General features: G+C 41.5%; 1 protein-coding gene across 10 annotated transcripts in view; it reads right to left on the reverse strand.

Annotated features, from left to right (window-relative positions):
* Positions 1–216: 216 nt before the first annotated feature.
* The window catches only part of TMCC1 (transmembrane and coiled-coil domain family 1), a 228,999-nt gene continuing 212,654 nt past the window's right edge, over positions 217–16,561 (reverse strand). For 5 of the 10 annotated variants that reach the window (XM_082662863.1, XM_082662862.1, XM_082662858.1 and 2 more), the window contains 3 exons: positions 14,398–14,415; positions 6,631–6,766; positions 217–4,226 (listed from right to left, as the gene is read on the reverse strand). In XM_082662863.1, coding sequence (XP_082518989.1) covers positions 3,912–4,226; positions 6,631–6,766; positions 14,398–14,415 — 469 coding nt within the window. In that variant the 3' untranslated portion in view covers positions 217–3,911. Of the gene's footprint in view, positions 4,227–4,653; positions 4,920–6,630; positions 6,767–14,015; positions 14,121–14,397; positions 14,416–16,561 lie in introns of those variants that run through there. The other 5 variants (XM_082662860.1, XM_082662866.1, XM_082662861.1 and 2 more) reach the window with 4 other exon arrangements.

Consider the following 16,561-nt stretch of genomic DNA (forward strand, 5'->3'; position numbering starts at 1 on the left):
GGTGACAGCTACCCAGCTATCAGCTATCGGTTACAGTTTTAAGATACTGGCTAAACACACACACACACACACACACAAACACACACACTCACTCACTCACTCACATACTCACAAAGTTTCTAATGCAGAAACTAGTGGAAAGTTTTCAGACTGACAAACTTGTCACCGGAACTGAATATGCAAAAATAAAGAGCAAAACAAACCCGAGTCCAACCACCTCGTTAATAGCTGAGGTCTTTATTTCAATTTGTATGTACAGTAAAAGTGCTGCTGAGAATCTGCAGCAACCAGACAAAACAAAAATGTAATTCTCTCTCAACAATTAGCAGCTTAAGATCTATCAACTACAGTGTTAATGTTCACACGTTCACAAGTGTCATTTCTGTACTTTTCAATTCGTGCAAGTGAGTTTTTATTCTTACACACTTTGATAAAACACACTTACAGTCTAGTAGTCAATCCTACTGAGGGCATCACCCAGCATACACGACACACAGACAGAAATGTTAACTCTTAGAGCCACGTTCAAAATCCCCAGCTTCATGTGGGGGTGGGAACCATAATTTTACCTGTGTCAGTTTTTTGATAATATTTGGTTTTGTTTTGGATGCACATTTTCTGAGGTTGAAAGGCAGCTCCTCACTGGAGCTCACTTGGAATTCAGCATTTCATCTGACTGTACCTCAAAGGAATATGAAATCAGAAACAAAACCAAATACAGCAAAGACCACATGAAAATTATGCTCATTGTTACGACATGGCTAGCAAGGAAGGCTTGATCTGAGTTTTTCTTCGTATCAGATTTTTACCTCAATTGGGTGGAGGGGGTACAGGGGAGAGAGAAAACCCCACCCAGTCAGGCAAGTGTAAAATTTAACCTACTTTTGCTTCTTAAGGAGCCAGTGGAATAGAAAGCCTTCCTTGCTAGGATGCACTGAATATCTTTCCAAAGAACTGAAATTGGAGCAGACAGAAGTGCTGTTCAACTATCATAAAAAAAGGTAAATGTTAGTCACTCTACAACCTGAACAGAGTCACCCAGGCTACCATAGTCAGCCTCACACACCAGCACTAACCAGTAATCCAGGAATGCTTCATTTCAAATGGAATGCTTGTAGTCTTTAAAAGAGAAGAAGCATTAGAGTGACAAGTTTCCATCCACAGAACTGTTAAACCATTAGAGCGAGGTTATAGAAGAGCTTTGAATAGATAAGAGAACCCAGGAAGAGCCACAATGCAAAGAAGCTCAAAGGCAACAGGTATAGGCAGCACAAAGTGGAAGGAAGGCAAGAAAATAGATGCACGGTTACAAACAGCATTAAATGCAGACAACTGTTGGGCCTGGTGAATAATCAAGGGACAAGAGATCTAGAAAGCCATTACCGTGCCTGACCTAGCCTGGAGGTCCTTCCGAGGACATTTTGAGAATGGAGGATGGACAGTCAGCGCGGGCCTGTTTGGCTGGGAGCTCAGGGGGCTTTCCAGAGGTGAAAACCTTCCTTTGACAGAAACTGTCCCAAGGCAAATGGGAACAATTTCAATCCATCTAGCCAATGACTTCCAGTGCCCACAATACTTCGTAGTCTCTACACAGTTCACGGGACTCAGAAGTTCTGTCTTAGAAAAACTGGAGGATTGTGGCTAGAGCATCTTTCCAATAACTTTGTGGGACTGTCCTTCCCTCACTAAAGCACAAAATTAGGAAAAACTGTGCTAGTTCGACAAGGTCATGGTGTCCTTTGGCACTTCTGCCTAAAGTCACTGCAATACCTTTAGGCAAAGTTAACATTGTAAATACATAGGCTTGAGAACAATTTGTTTTTGGCCTGAACATAAATTGGTTCCAATTATTTTTTAAAAGAAAAATCACCCCTGTGGTGCCTGCTCTGGGCACTGATTTTGAGAGGTCAACAGAGCTAACAGGTGTACTACAATCATTGGGGGATGGAGTGAAGATTGGGGTACCTGAGTTAAAATATGAAAATGATTATGGAAACAACATGCTGTTTCTGAGAAGGCCAGCCTGCCAAGCCACAGGAGGCTGGAGCTGTCATGTAAGCCATCCTCTCAGACAGACAGGCAGTGTTAACCCAGTTCCAGAAGAATTTCCTGGTATAGGGGAGATGGGCAGGGCATGCTTTGCTACTCTTTTCAGGGCAAAGTGTGTGCCCCTTGCTCATCACCTGGTTGCACAGAACAGAGGCCAAGAGGCAACAGCATTTGTGATTCAATACTATGAATACGAAAAGGTTGGCCAAGCTTTCTAGATAGGCTCTAAAAGCCCAAGTTCCGCCAGGATGGTAGAACTGGTTATAGGATGGCGAAGAAGGCTCAGTCCATTTTTCTGAACTGTCTATAAAGGTCCACTGAGCATAGTTATGTTAACAAGTCAGTTTAGATGAAGAGGACGCTGACAACATTTTATACCCCAAACGTGAGTCCTTCTAACCTGACATTTGCTTTTCTGCTCTTTAGGGAGAAATCACCTGCAGTTGATTCTCTTGGGCAGACAGAATAAAGCTTTGAAATTAAAGATGCTGGGCCCAAAATGCAGACAGAAGATTCCACATCACTTTGGTTTCAGTAATTAGGGGGTGTTAAAAAATGAACTAAGAAAACACAAGGAATTATTTATGACTCTCATAGTACAGTCTCAATTTTTCCTACAGATAATCCCAGCCCAAAGTCACTGGGTAAACATATTGTTGGGGCAAAAAAAATCTCTACCCTATCATGCTGGCTTGTGGAAACAGCCTCCCCCTCTCCCTGCGCACCCCTTTCCTCTCCAACCAAGCCAAGCCCATAAAGTGGTGGTGTGGGGTGGCAGGACACCAAAAAGCAGTAGCAGCAGCCAGAGGATGGAGTTTAAGCTGGATCTCAAAACAAGGGTGTCAGAGGGTGGCATTTACAGCAAGTATTCCTTTACTCAAATTGTTTCAAGACAAGAGGGAGCAGCACACTTAAATATCCACACATTTCTTCATTTAAAAACATCACTTCTTTATTTCAAAGGAAAAAATAAAAGACCCTCCCAACCCTTTCCAAAAAAACCCAATAATAATAATAACAATAATAAAAAATCCTATTAGAAACCATAAGGAAGCACTGAGAGTTTGAGTATTACATTCTTCAAGTATGCTGTTCAGATTTTTTGTTTTTTAAATTGGTGACTATACACATATTTAAAAAAACCTTAAAAGTGCGGCCATGGGATTTGCTTAAAGTTAAGTATTTAGAGGGCTACTTCAAAATACTGTAGTAGGACTGTGCAGTGATCCTTTGGGGCGTGATGCTCTCACTTGTGTATCCTAGCAAAGGTTAAGGGACCAGGTTCAAAAGTGATCATACTTCCAGGGTTACCATGAGTGGCCAACTTGGGTGAGAAAGCCAGGGAGATCCATGTGTTCTTCCACGGACAAGGAAAATCCACCCTGAATCCAGAAATTCAGACATGGAATGTGGTAGGACTTCACAGTAAAGTTAGTCTGGGAGGGGGAGAGGTGGTGAGCCCAGACAAGGCAGGGTGTTAGGTTTAACTGGTTTCCCTAATCAGGTTTTCGCATCTTTTTAGTGGATTTTAGTGCAGTCCTTCAAGCCACAATTTAGAATGCCCTTCAGTGTGCTCCAGATTGTTGGTTCATGTTAAAGGACTGTTTAAGATCTGCATCCCAAGGAAAATCATGCTACATAAAAATGATCCAAGATTTTTGCCCAAAAAACTTCTTGGATAAAATCTAAAAAATACTATTGCAATTGCGTCTTTTGAAGAAAAAAACATTATTCTAAATGTAAACAGATTCACTCAACTCTTTTGTTGTTGTAGAAAACTTCAGAGTAGGTAAGTTGCTGTCTAATTCTTCGCCGCATGCACTCGCCAGAGGGTAGGGGAGCACTGCCTTCTTGTGCCAGCATCATCTGGAGGAGGAAAAGAACCGTTCCACGTAGCTGAAGAGGGCATCCCAGTGCTTCCAGAGAAAGGCAATGAAAACCACAAGGAATAAAGTGCTGAACGTCCTGTTGCGAGTCTTCATGAGGGGAACCACGCAGTTGGCTACCGTGGAGACAAAGACCAGAAGGACTGCCATGACCGCCAGGAGGATGTTGATGAGTTTGCCCAGAAGGTTCCGGGCAGTGGCATTCTCCAGCCCTTCCAGCTGTACCACCTGCTGCTGCTGCTGCTGCAACTCCATCTTGGAGATGCGGGTCTGGCACGCCTCCAGGGCCTCCTGTGGGCCAGACAGGGAAGAGTTAAGCTTTCTGCTCACAAGTACTCTGAATAGCTGACATGCCCCTTGGGCAGGCCAGATGCATCTTGAGCCACGCCAATGATTTAAAATATGCTAGAGTCTTGAATGTGAGAGGCCAAATGCATAACTCACAATTCAAGTAACTATTATACACCTGAACTGCCTTCCATCGCATTCCTGTGGGACAGCTCACAGGAAGCAGTTGCCACAATTAGATTTGGTCTTGAATATTTTAATAACAAGATCTCAAATATATGATTTTGTTTCTCTTTTCTTCCATTTAAAAATTATTAAGTTGCACAGGACACACATAATTGTTCAACATAAAAACATTTCAAATAGGACACAAAGGCAGTCTCTCTTGGTATTTTCCTCAGTTCCAGTCCCTGCCCTTGACATAACTCTGTCAATTTGGTGTGTGTTCATCCTTTCACCCGTGTTTAAGTCTATACACATATGTCCCTAGGGATATGCGTGGAATTATTTAAAAATTGTCTGCCTTAATGAAAATAGTACCATACCCTAGGACTGATCCACAGCTTGCTTTTTTCACTTGACAGCGGGTCCTGGAGATCTCTCCGTGTCAACGCGTAGAGGCCCACCTAGTTCTTTTTAACGGCTACCTAGCATTTATAGCTTGGATATGTCACAGTTTATTCAGCCAGTTCCCTACTGGAGAGACATAGGTTATTTCCAACTTTCCCACTATAACAATGGAGAGGTGAACATTCTTTGGACATCCCTGTACACACTACCTGGTGTTTTTCAAGTTAAATAACTCCCTGACATCAGGGGAAAGGGCTCCCTGCTCTGTCTTCTTAAGAAGAGTTGATCTCTGTGAAGAGGACAGACACTATGCCCAAACACTTGACCAAACATTTCAGGTGATCTGCTCCTCTCAAGGCCATAATCTTGACCCATGAGTTTATATAAAATTTACCATAACACTCAGAGGACAGAACCTATTTCCTTAGCAATCGTCAGATACCCTCCAAAGCTCAGCAGTGGTGGGAGCCCTGGGTTTTTCTGATCTTGGTTTCAGTGGGCCCTGGTTTCCTGGGATTTGAGGTGAAGGCTAGGCAACTTCAGACTGAAGCTAAGCTAGAGAATGGACATACAACAGATACATTCCAGCCCAGAATGACCTTGGGGAAAAAAACTAAAACGTAAGCAGAATTCCGGGGCATGGAGAAGATGGCATCTGGGCAAATGATCTAGACATTCCCTTGATTCTTTGTAATAAAAGTTTCCCGGACCAGTTCCCTTCTCTAAGACTAGTTTATTTCAAGATGCTTTCATATGAAACCACCAACTGTTTTCTTAGAAATATCTCCCAAATGGGATGAGTAAAAGTTAAATATCGTATTTTCCCAGAGATTAAACTAGAGGAGTATTAGCCTTAAACATTATTGCCTCATGTGTTATTCTTGTAAACTGCCTGGCAATGCACCTGTAAAAGGTTTGGATTTGGCAGCTAGCACAAAAGCCCCCTTTACCATAGAAGAAGATAGGTAAGATGGCCCTGAGACTTGTCACAGCAGCTCCTGAAGCAGCAACGAACAGACGTAACACATGTGCTTTTCCACGTACTGAGACAACTGTGATCCTAAGAAACATTTCCTAAGAACGCAAGCAAGCATACCACCTCCAAATGGCATAGACTTTTGAGAAATGCACCTCATCTGAAGAGCAGGCGTATTACAGTTGGTATAAGCTTCTCAATATTCTACCTCTCCATCCTTTTTTCCCCTAAACCTTTTTTTTATTGTGGTAAAATACATGTAAAATTTACCACTTTAATCATCTTAAAGTGTTTAATTCAGAAGCATTTAGTAAATTCACAATGTTATGCAACCATCACTACTATTAAATTCCAGAACATTTTCATCATCCCCAAAATAAACCCGTACCTTTTACCTATCACTCCCTTCCCCCTTCCCTTAGTTTCTGGCAACCACTAACCTACTTTCTCTCTCCACAGATTTGCTTATTTTAGACATTTCTTATAAATGGAATCATACACTATGTGGCCTTTTGTGACTGGCTTCTTTCACTGAGCATAATGTTTCAAGGTGGATCCATATCGTAGCATGTATCAGTACTTCATTCCTTTTTTTCTTTTTTTATTGTGGTAAAATACGTATAACATAAAATTTACCATCTTAACTATTCTTAAGTGTACAGTTCAGTGGTATTAAACATTTATAATGCTGTGCAACCATCACCACCATTTATCTCCATAGCTCTTCCATCTTATAAAATTGAAACTCTGGACCCATTAAACAATAACCCACCCCCCATCCCCCTAATGCCTTAGCCCCTGGAAACCAACATTCTACTTTCTGTTAGCCTTTTGCTTTTACACCTGATCCTTCATGCTAACCTGAATGTCCCGAGCCCGTTCATAGGACTGATATGCAATTTTCTCTTCCATGCTGGCCAACTCCTGCTTCAAGTTCAAGATTTCATTCTGGTGGAGCTCTGTTAGGTCATTTAGTTGTTCTTCTAATCGTTCACATCTAAGAAGGGGGAAAAGTTAAATTTTTTATGCATTCTGTATTTTTCTTGGTATTATTCACATCCAATCCCCAAAATCCATTCTGCAAAGGAAGAAAATAAAAGCACAAAGAAATTAAGTGAGTGGCCTGAGGTAACAGGGCATGCTAGTGGGTACAGCTCTTAGTGCCTGGAATGGACAGCTTGTCACAAGGCCATATCATAGCAGCAACATGGCTCTTCCACATCTCTCAACACACGGTATTTGTAGTGAGGCCAGCAGCCCTGATTAGCTTTAAGCATACCCATTATAAACGAGGCAGTTCTTATTCTGCTCTGAGCAGTACATGGGAGAGGCAAAAACTACAGCAACATCAAGCAGGTCTTATCAGAAGATAAACAGCACATAAATGGAAACTGACCTTCTGGCAATCACCAGTAGCTTATTCCAACACCCGGCAGGTCACTCACCTGTATGTTCATTATTCAGAGCCCATCATCACTATAGCCAAGCACAGTGTCTGTGACAGTGTCAACAGATATTTACTGAGAGCCTTCTGTGTGCCCGGTATGTTCAAAGTGCTGCGGACACTGTGGTAATAAGCAAGACAGAACGCCTGCCCTCAGTTTACGTTCTGCAGTCGGGGTGGAAGGCAAGAAAACCAAGATGACCGCAGGCATGGATAAGTAAACCAGGAAAGATCAGTATGGGCATATGGCAGAGTGCCCAGCGGCTGACGAAGCTGGAATGGTCAGGGAAGGCCTCTCCCCCATTCAATGCTCTAAACAATGAGAGCTGAAACCTGAGTGATGACATGAAAAAGCCCCGTGAAGCTGTGAGGGGAAGAGTATCTTAAAGCAGAAGGAATTGCAAGTATAAAGGTCTCAAGATGGGAATTAGCTTGGCAGGTTTTAGGGACAAGAAGTAGGGACAGTGTGGCTGCAGGTGAGTAAAAAACTGTGAGAATGCAGGGAGATAAAGTTACTCAGGAGGAAGGATCATTTTGTTCATCTTGCACCTCTAGCATTTAGGACTACATATGAAAAGGTTTATTCTACATAAATATGGGACCTGGGCAGGGCATCTAAGGACTAGTAGGATTGGAACAGTTTTAAAGGACGAGATCAGAGATTCCGGGTGGAAAAAGAACACAGGTAAAGGACAGGAGGTAGAAATGTATAGGCTAACTGGAACAGTAGACCTAAGTTGGAGAAAAAAAAGGAAATCTGCCCGTAAAAGGTAGGTAGGGGAGTGGAGATTCTGGAATAGACAGTACAAGGGCCCAAAGCACACTGCTGGGCGGGGGTGGAGTGCGGTGTGGTGACATGATGAACACGGTGTTTTAAGAAACTGGGTTGTCTGCTAGTGGTGAAGCTTAGGGCAGGTTGTGGGTGGAGTTCAAGGAACCAAAAAAGGAGCTAAGAAGGTAGGAGAAAGGTTGATGACTACACACTAAGAAGCCTAGAAAGGGAAGAATAAAAACAGGTCTAGCTTAGTCCTACTAGAATGGAAGCGTCTCAGTCAGACAGAGGGCTCATCCAAACAGGAGAATATATACAGTTGGGGTTCCACATCCTGCAGGTTCCACCAACCTCGGAATGAAAATATTTAGAAAAAAAAAATTCCATCAAGTTCCAAAATGCAAAACTTGAGTTTGCTGTGCGCCAGCAAATATTTACATAGCATTTCCATTGTATTAGGTATTATATGTACTGTAGAGGTGATTTAAAGTATGTGGGAGGATGTGCATAGGTTATATAAGGGACTTGAGCATCTGCAGATTTTGGTATCCATGGGGGTGGAGTAGGGGGAATGTGTGTCCCGGAACCAATGCCCCGCAGATGCTACCACTGAGTGCTGCCCAGGCAAGCACACACCTAACACTAGCATGTGAGTCTCAGCAGACTTCGTATTAAAAAAATTAAAATGTCAGAACAAACTCAAACATTTAAAACTACCCTCCCTTTTCCTCTTGTTTTTAACCACATGTATAGTACACAAACTTTTAAGGAATACATGCAAGTTCTCTGTTCAAGGTAATTTTTATGTGGTGGCATCACCAACATTCTCCCTTCTAATAATTGTAAAATGAATAATTATATTCATTTATATCCTAAACTCCATTCCTTCTCTATGAAACAAGGATTTAAAAAAAAGGTGCAGCTGACCCTTTTTACTATGTTACTGAATCCTATTTAGTTCTCCTGTGTCCTTGATAAGAATCTTTGTGCTGCTTTCTTTCCCACTGAAACTGTCACTAAAGTGACTGAACAGTTGATCAGAAAGGTTTCCACTTTTTGTCCGTAACTAGGGCGGATTCTCTGTGACTCTGCCTTTTTTTTTTCACTTTATCTGTGACCCTGGGCATGCTCAGAAACAGATGCCACCTCTGGAGTTGATTTTCCACCAAATTTTAAGTTCAACAAATGTCACAAGATTATGTTAATATATTGTCTTTTTATGATTGTCCTATTAAGCTCATCGTTTGTGGTGTTTTCAGTGTTCGATGATTTCGTTATTCTTTCACCTCACCACAGAGGGGCTAGACACTTTTTAAAAGTGGTGTTCCATTGTGTCAGTCCCTTGGGATTTAAGGGAAGGGCTGGGCCTGGCAGCAAAGAACTGTCCTAAGCTAAGGATTAATGTGGGGTGGCAGGGAGGGGAGCCTGGTGGTAGTGGCAACCAGCCTGCATGCTGATGAAAGCAGACCCAGATGACATCTTTGGCATGTGTTCCATAGGCTACCACCTCAACCCCTTAGCCCACAAATTGTATAGTCTTTCAGGCCTTTCAGGAATGTTGGAGAATCTTATTTGATATTAAACATGGCTCACAAATACCATTAGAACAAATTAAAAAGTAATAGCAGCAGCTACCATTTATTCAGTGCCTACTATGTAAATTAACTTCCACAACCCCAAGAAGGGAGTAGGTATTATCTTCACTTTACAGATGAGGAAGCTGTAGCTCAGAGAGGTAAAGAGACTTGCCCAAGGGCACACAGAAATTAAGCAGGGGAGCAAAGATTTGAATCCAGGTTGGTTTGACTTTAAAGCCAAAGTTCTTAACCTCTGTGCTATGATGCCACTTTGAAACAATTCAAGAAGCCCAGATAAACTAATTCCCTTCATAAGTAAGAAATGTGAGTCAGGTCTAAAGCTGATCCAAATCACATAGCCACAAAGGGGCCTGGACAGTACTACACTGATGTGATGGTTTGAAGCTTTATGTCAAGGTGGAGTCAATGGGAGGAGGAGTGTAAAAAAAAGATTATGGACCTAGAATAAGAAAGAAGATAATAACAAGTATCGGTGAGGACGTGGAGATTTCGAACCCTGGTATACTGCTGGTGCAACTGTTCTGGAAAACAAATTTGGCAGCTCCTCAAAGAGCTAAACATAGAGTTACCATATGCTTCAGAAATCCCACTCCAGGTATACACCAAAGAGAAATGAAGACTTATTTCCACTCAAAATTTGTACACAAATGTTCATAGGAGCATTATTTATAATGGCCCCAAAGTGGAAACAACTATCAACTGGCGAGTGGATATATAAAGTGTGGTCTATTCATACAATGCAGTATCATTTGGAAAGAAAAAGAAACGAAGTAATGACACATGCTACAATATGGATGAGCCTTGAAAATACTATGTTAAGTGAAGCATGCCAGTAAGAAAGACCTGAAAAAGGTATGATTCCATGTATATGAAATATTCAAAATAGGCAAATCTATAGAGACAGAAAGATTAATGGTTGCCAGGGGCTGGGGCAGGACTGAGAAGATTGGAGACTGATGAAAATGTCCTAAATAGATTATGGTGATGGTTGCATATATCTATGAATATACTAAAACAATTGAACAATTGACTTGCGTATCTCAATAAAGCTGTTAAGAAAAATTATGGATGCCTGTAGTTTACTTTGAAATGCATCAAAAAAATACAACAGATAAAGGATGGACAGATGGAAAGATATACAATAAGACAATATTGTAAAATGTAGAATCTAAGAGGTGGGTGTATGGATGTTCACTGTACAATTTTTTTCAAGTCTGCAGTGTGTTTGAAAATTTTATAATAAACATTTGGAAAAAATGATTATAGGTGTTATAGCCAGGAGCACTTGGGTTTGATTCCTGGTTCTACCTCTCAAAGTTGCATAGCAAGTTCCTTCATCTATAAACTGAGGGTAATAATCTCTACCTTGTATATGCATTTGAGTACACAGGAGGTGTTAAAAAATGTCTCTCTCCTTTCCATCTTCACAGTCTACTAAGAACACACTGGCCCTTTCGAAAATGTTTCTACTGCATTATGAAGAAGGCATCGCGTGAGTACTTGCTCCCTGAAAGGAATTCATGGGCAATTTGAAAACCTTTTTAACTAACCAAATATTTCCTGTGGTGACTGACTCATGGCCTTAGTCTAATCTTAGGCTCATCGGCAGTCCACATCACTGTGCTAACTACAAAATAAATCCAATATCTCACACCCTGTTTTACATGTCTCTAAGATGATCACTATTTCACATACCTCCCCCTTCCCCTTTAGAGTTGTTAAAATCAGTAGGTTACAAAGAGAAATACACCACAAACAGTTAAAGTATTGTTTGAAAGATAAAAATAAGTTCCCTGACTATAAAGAATCTTAAATTCTAGGGATGAGAAAAAGCCTACTTAAATCTCTTTCCATCAAGGAACTATTTCTACAACATCCCTGACAAGCAATCTCTCTGTGAACACCTCTAGTGGCAGGGTATGGTTTTTCCTAAGGCAGTTGTTTTCACTGCTAGATAGATACAGCTATCCATCTAAAACTGAACTAAAACCTAGCGACTCATAACTCTCACCTCAAGCCCCCTCTCTCATCTACATTACCTGTGATGCCTGCATTCAGCAATAGGAGATAGTTCCCTATGGATTTCCACACAACTAATCCCTAAAGTCCTGACCACACACGCATCTGTCAGTATCATTTTTTTTTTTTTTTTTGCGGTACGCGGGCCTCTCACTGTTGTGGCCTCTCCCGTTGCGGAGCACAGGCTCCAGTCGCGCAGGCTCAGCGGCCATGGCTCACGGGCCCAGCCGCTCCACGGCACGTGGGATCCTCCCAGACCAGGGCACGAACCCACGTCCCCTGCATCGGCAGGCGGACTCTCAACCACTGCGCCACCAGGGAAGCCCTGTCAGTATCATTTTTGAACTCAGGCTGCTGACTGGATTCTTTCAACTCATCTCTCTTGCCTTATGTTATTTGTAAAGATAAGCCTGTCTTCTATTCCACTTGTCTTCATCCTGGGTGAAGACACAAAAGGCAAGAGGTAAAGGCAAGGCCACTCAGAGCTTAGAGTTTGCTGCTAGAGAGTATCTCAGCCCCTAAGCCTGGTAACTGTCCTTGCTAGGGTGATATACATTTTGTTGTATATCATAAAAGGTCAGGTGAGAAGAAGAAAGAATAAGTCAGCCTATTTTGTAATTTTTGCCTAGGGCTCAGGAATTTCATACATAAACCTCTAATTGAAAAGCAAAATCGCATTTGCATTTGTGTTTTATTTATCCTCATGCTCTTGTGAGCACCCATCAATTTAAGGGGACAGGAATAAAGTGAACAGAAACTTGCCAGGTGGCAAGTGACAGGCAGATTAGGGTATAAGAAATGTTTTTTCTCCCAAACTTTTAACACTTTAACATTCCTTTGAAATGCAACCCTTGAATCCTATATTCTCTTCCAGAATTTTAGATCCAAATTGATGTAGACATTAAGAATTTTCAATATATATAATTTTAAGTCCCCACCTTAATTAGATTTACCAACACACTTTATTGATTTCTTTCACCAATGGTGTGAGTTCATGTTTTTTCTTCTTGAAATATATCCTGTAGTATTTCTTTCAGCAAGGTTTTATAAGAGGTAATTTTTATCTACATGAGTCTGAAAGTGTCTTGATTTTATCCTCTTCCTTGAATAATGAATCAGGTGGACAGAGCAGCCTACATGTAGTTATTCTTCCCTAGCACTTGGAAGGTATCATTCTGTTGTTCTCTGGCAGTATAATGTCTCATTTATTTCGTCTGTTTCACAGTGGGTTTCTTTCATCAACTAGATTTCCTTGTGACATTTGCAGCTTTTGTTTGAGAGTATTTTATGGAGTTCCCTCCTGCATGTATCTCTTTCAGGTTCCTTTTTGGGCTGTTTCATGGCTTTGGGTTGTGACAAAACATGTTTTGGATACTTACACCTATGAACAGCTAAGATGATTTATTAAATAACACCTGAGGCTGCCCCTCAGATTTTTTAACCCATTTGTGAAAGGAGAAATTCTATAATTATTTAACGCTATGCATAAGTATGTAATACTATATATAAATAATGGAGTACTTGCAAAAGTCCTCAGCACTTGTTTCTAACTCTTGAAGCTTATAAACCAATGTTTGTCATATAATGGTCATTAACATGTCACAGATTCTGGAAGCCATTTTAGGACCGAATTTTGTTCACTCCACATTATACCTAAAGGCTCTCCACCTTCACTGCTTCTGCTTTGCACCTTCTTTTGACTTAGGGATGTTTTTATGCTGTGTTATGCAGTTTGTACAAGCCGATGTATCAGCTCATCCAGGTTTTGGACTCAAATCCTGGCTCTGCGACACACTGGTGTGAGTGACCCTGTTCATCTGTTAAGAAGAACTCTATCTACTCCAAAGGGCAACTGTGTGGATTCCATAGGAGGTAGATGCCTGGCAAAAAAGGCTACAACCCCTAAGTGAGGTGGTTCAAAGGCACCGCTTGTCGACTGCCATGTGATCCCAAGTACTACTATATGGCTCCACTGTTCACGGCTTCCTGCTTCTGATTTTTTCCTCTAATTCTTCATTTCGTCATCTATCTCCACATTCTCAATTTCATATATTCTGGAATTTTCATTGTTTCCAGTATATTCATGTTGTTTTTTCTATGACATCACACAAATGGGCACACATTCTGTCCTTCTCAACTCTGGGCACAAGCCTCTTCTTACTTCCTCACCAGCAGGGCCAGCACAAGCATACAAATGGCTCCTGCCATTATCTGGCTCAAGTCTGCCAGATAATTCAACTAGTTCCATTCACTGGCCTGTTCCAAGCTGTCCTTTAAATTGATAAAAACCTCCTATCTACCTTCCTTTCATGGCATGTGTTTTGTATGTGTGTGAAGGAAAGTCTCTTAAATAAATTTTAGCTGATCTTTGCAAATCTTCAGAAAGAGTTGAGTAGAAAGTGCTAATCCTTACCATGGATTTCCATACCCTTGTAGAAAATGAAGTCTTTCAGAAGTTGAACAATTTACTCACAGTTACGTGGGAATTAACAGCAAGATCTCCTCAAGCTGAGTCTTCCTAAATGGGAAAAACTCCAATGGGGTAATTATCGCTCCCAAAGATAGCACTTTATTAGCAAATAGTTAAATAGCAAAGTAGCATTTCGGTAAGTAAAATGAGCTCCATTTTCCCACAGATGAAACACAAACAAGTTAGGAGACTTGCTGAGGTGACACAAAGCTGCAGAACTCAGGGGTGAAGCAAAACCCACAAAGGGTCCAGATGAAACAGCCCCATTAATTCATCCACTAATGACTACCAGCATTTATTTCCCTCTTCAAGTCATAAGAATTACCTGGAGAATGATGGCTTTCTGAAAGAACAGAAAAGTTGAAGCTGTAATTGTGTAGCTGTAACCCTATGACACTCACACAAACAGTTGTGTTTGCGTTACCATAGTAAGCACCTCCAATCTGCAGGAAACATCAGGGAGGAGACTGAGAAAGCCATAAAATTTGAGGCTTTTGCAAAACATGATGAACAAAGAGGTTGGCAAGATGCCCCTGGTGTCCTGCAATGCAGTCTTCTGGGTTGCCTCAGTACCCTGAAAAAACTGTACTGGCTTGTCATTATTAAAACACTTTCCCTAATTTTTTCACCTGGGTCACGGAAGTTTGTTCCTCAGCTCTTTTCACAACCTCACGACCTGCAAACTGAAAGCACAAACCTGACCATGCTTAGCAATTTCCAATCAAACATTTTTTCAGTGTTATCAGCCTGAGTGGCTTATGTAATCCACGTGTGAAATTACGGTCTGCAAACAGGCTAACACAAAGAGCCCAGTGAAAATGATGTGGTGTTATTTGGGGTGGAGGAGTGTGTGTGGTGGATGAATTTGGGGTTCAATCTAACCTACTTAATCACTGTAAGCATCAAAACATCAGCACCAAAAATAACAATAACAACGACAGCTACCCGGTGTCTGCCTCGGAGGAACTCAAATTCATGATGACATTTCTCCATTAATCCTCACCTCCTTCCTCTCTGGGACGTACTTCAAATTATAATTAAGAAATGGGAGACTGAGAAAAACGCTGCAACCTTCCCCTGTTAGTGAGGTGCAGGGAGGGTCTGAACTGCTTGGTTCAAGCTACCTGTTTTTTGCGGTACACGGGCCTCTTTCTGTTGTGGCCTCTCCCGTTGCGCAGCACAGGCTCCGGACGCGCAGGCTCAGCGGCCATGGCTCACGGACCCAGCCGCTCAGCGGCACGTGGGATCGTCCCAGACCGGGGCACGAACCTGTGTCCCCTGCATCGGCAGGCAGACTCTCAACCACTGCGCCACCAGGGAAACCCAACGCTACCTGTTTTTTAGATTTGTTTTATTGTTGTCTTTTAACATCCCCCCCATTAGTCAAACGCAAAATCTGAATAACAAAAGGAAGAAAATACTTCCCACCAACTTCCTACTCCTCCCGTTTTTAATATTCTAAACTCCTTTGCTCACTTTACTTTCTAGTGTTTACTTCCTGTCTAAATTCTAAAATGGAGAAGCCAGATACCTAGGGAATTCATACAAAGGACACCTCCATTCTCTCATTAAATATTAACACCAAACCAGCAAAGGGAAAAAAGGGAAAGTAAATTGCGTAACAGCCTTTCATATGTGATTTTTTAAAATCAAGACCTCCCTGTAAGGGATTTTAACCCCTTCATAAGACACTAATTAAAACTCTCTGGACATGAAGGGGGGGTGTTCTTGATCCTACTAGTATATGATTTTGACTGGCACATGCTTTCCATGTCATTCCATCTGGAACAAAAAGTAGCATGAGATTAATATTCTCATTTTGAGACTTTTTACTTAAAGGTCCTTCCTCAATCATTACAACTCAAAGGGAACATAGACAGCTAAATATGATTTGAGCTTAACTATTAGTAAACAGAAAGCTTGAACACTGTGAGATCTTTTTTAAAAAAGGAGGTTATATTATATTTGGGCAGGTGAAATTCTTCCCCCAGAAGCAAAACCTGCTCTATCTACAAAGTATTAAAACACATCCAGATTTTGTTGTAGGTTTACAATTCATAAGTGAATATGGGTCTTGGAAAGTGAAAATTCCAAATGGTCTTAGAAATTGATCCAATTTCATCCACTGGATCAGTCAACACAGTAGTCATCTTCCTAGATCAAAGATAAGCCAGGGCTCTTTTGGGTCAAATTCCTGACAAATGAGAAATTTTGGTGAGTGCACAGGTTGGGAATGCTTCACTTAATGCACCTCTGGGTGTGGCTCAAAAGTCTGCAGCCACCTCTGAGAGCCAGTGGTGCTTCCCTAGTTGGGCAATAGGTCACTAGGACAGGATGGCTGAAGAATCCTGTACAACAGGTACTGAGAGAAACAGGAAGAATTAGGTCCCAGGGCTGACTGACACCAATAGGCAACTATGAAAGCAGTCTACTGTATTATTATTTCCCAAGTGCATACCGGAGACCTGAGGTAGTTTCTGCCAGTGTTT

Source organism: Grampus griseus (assembly GCF_964374135.1).
Source record: "Grampus griseus genome assembly, chromosome: 10".
Classification (NCBI taxonomy): domain Eukaryota; kingdom Metazoa; phylum Chordata; class Mammalia; order Artiodactyla; family Delphinidae; genus Grampus; species Grampus griseus.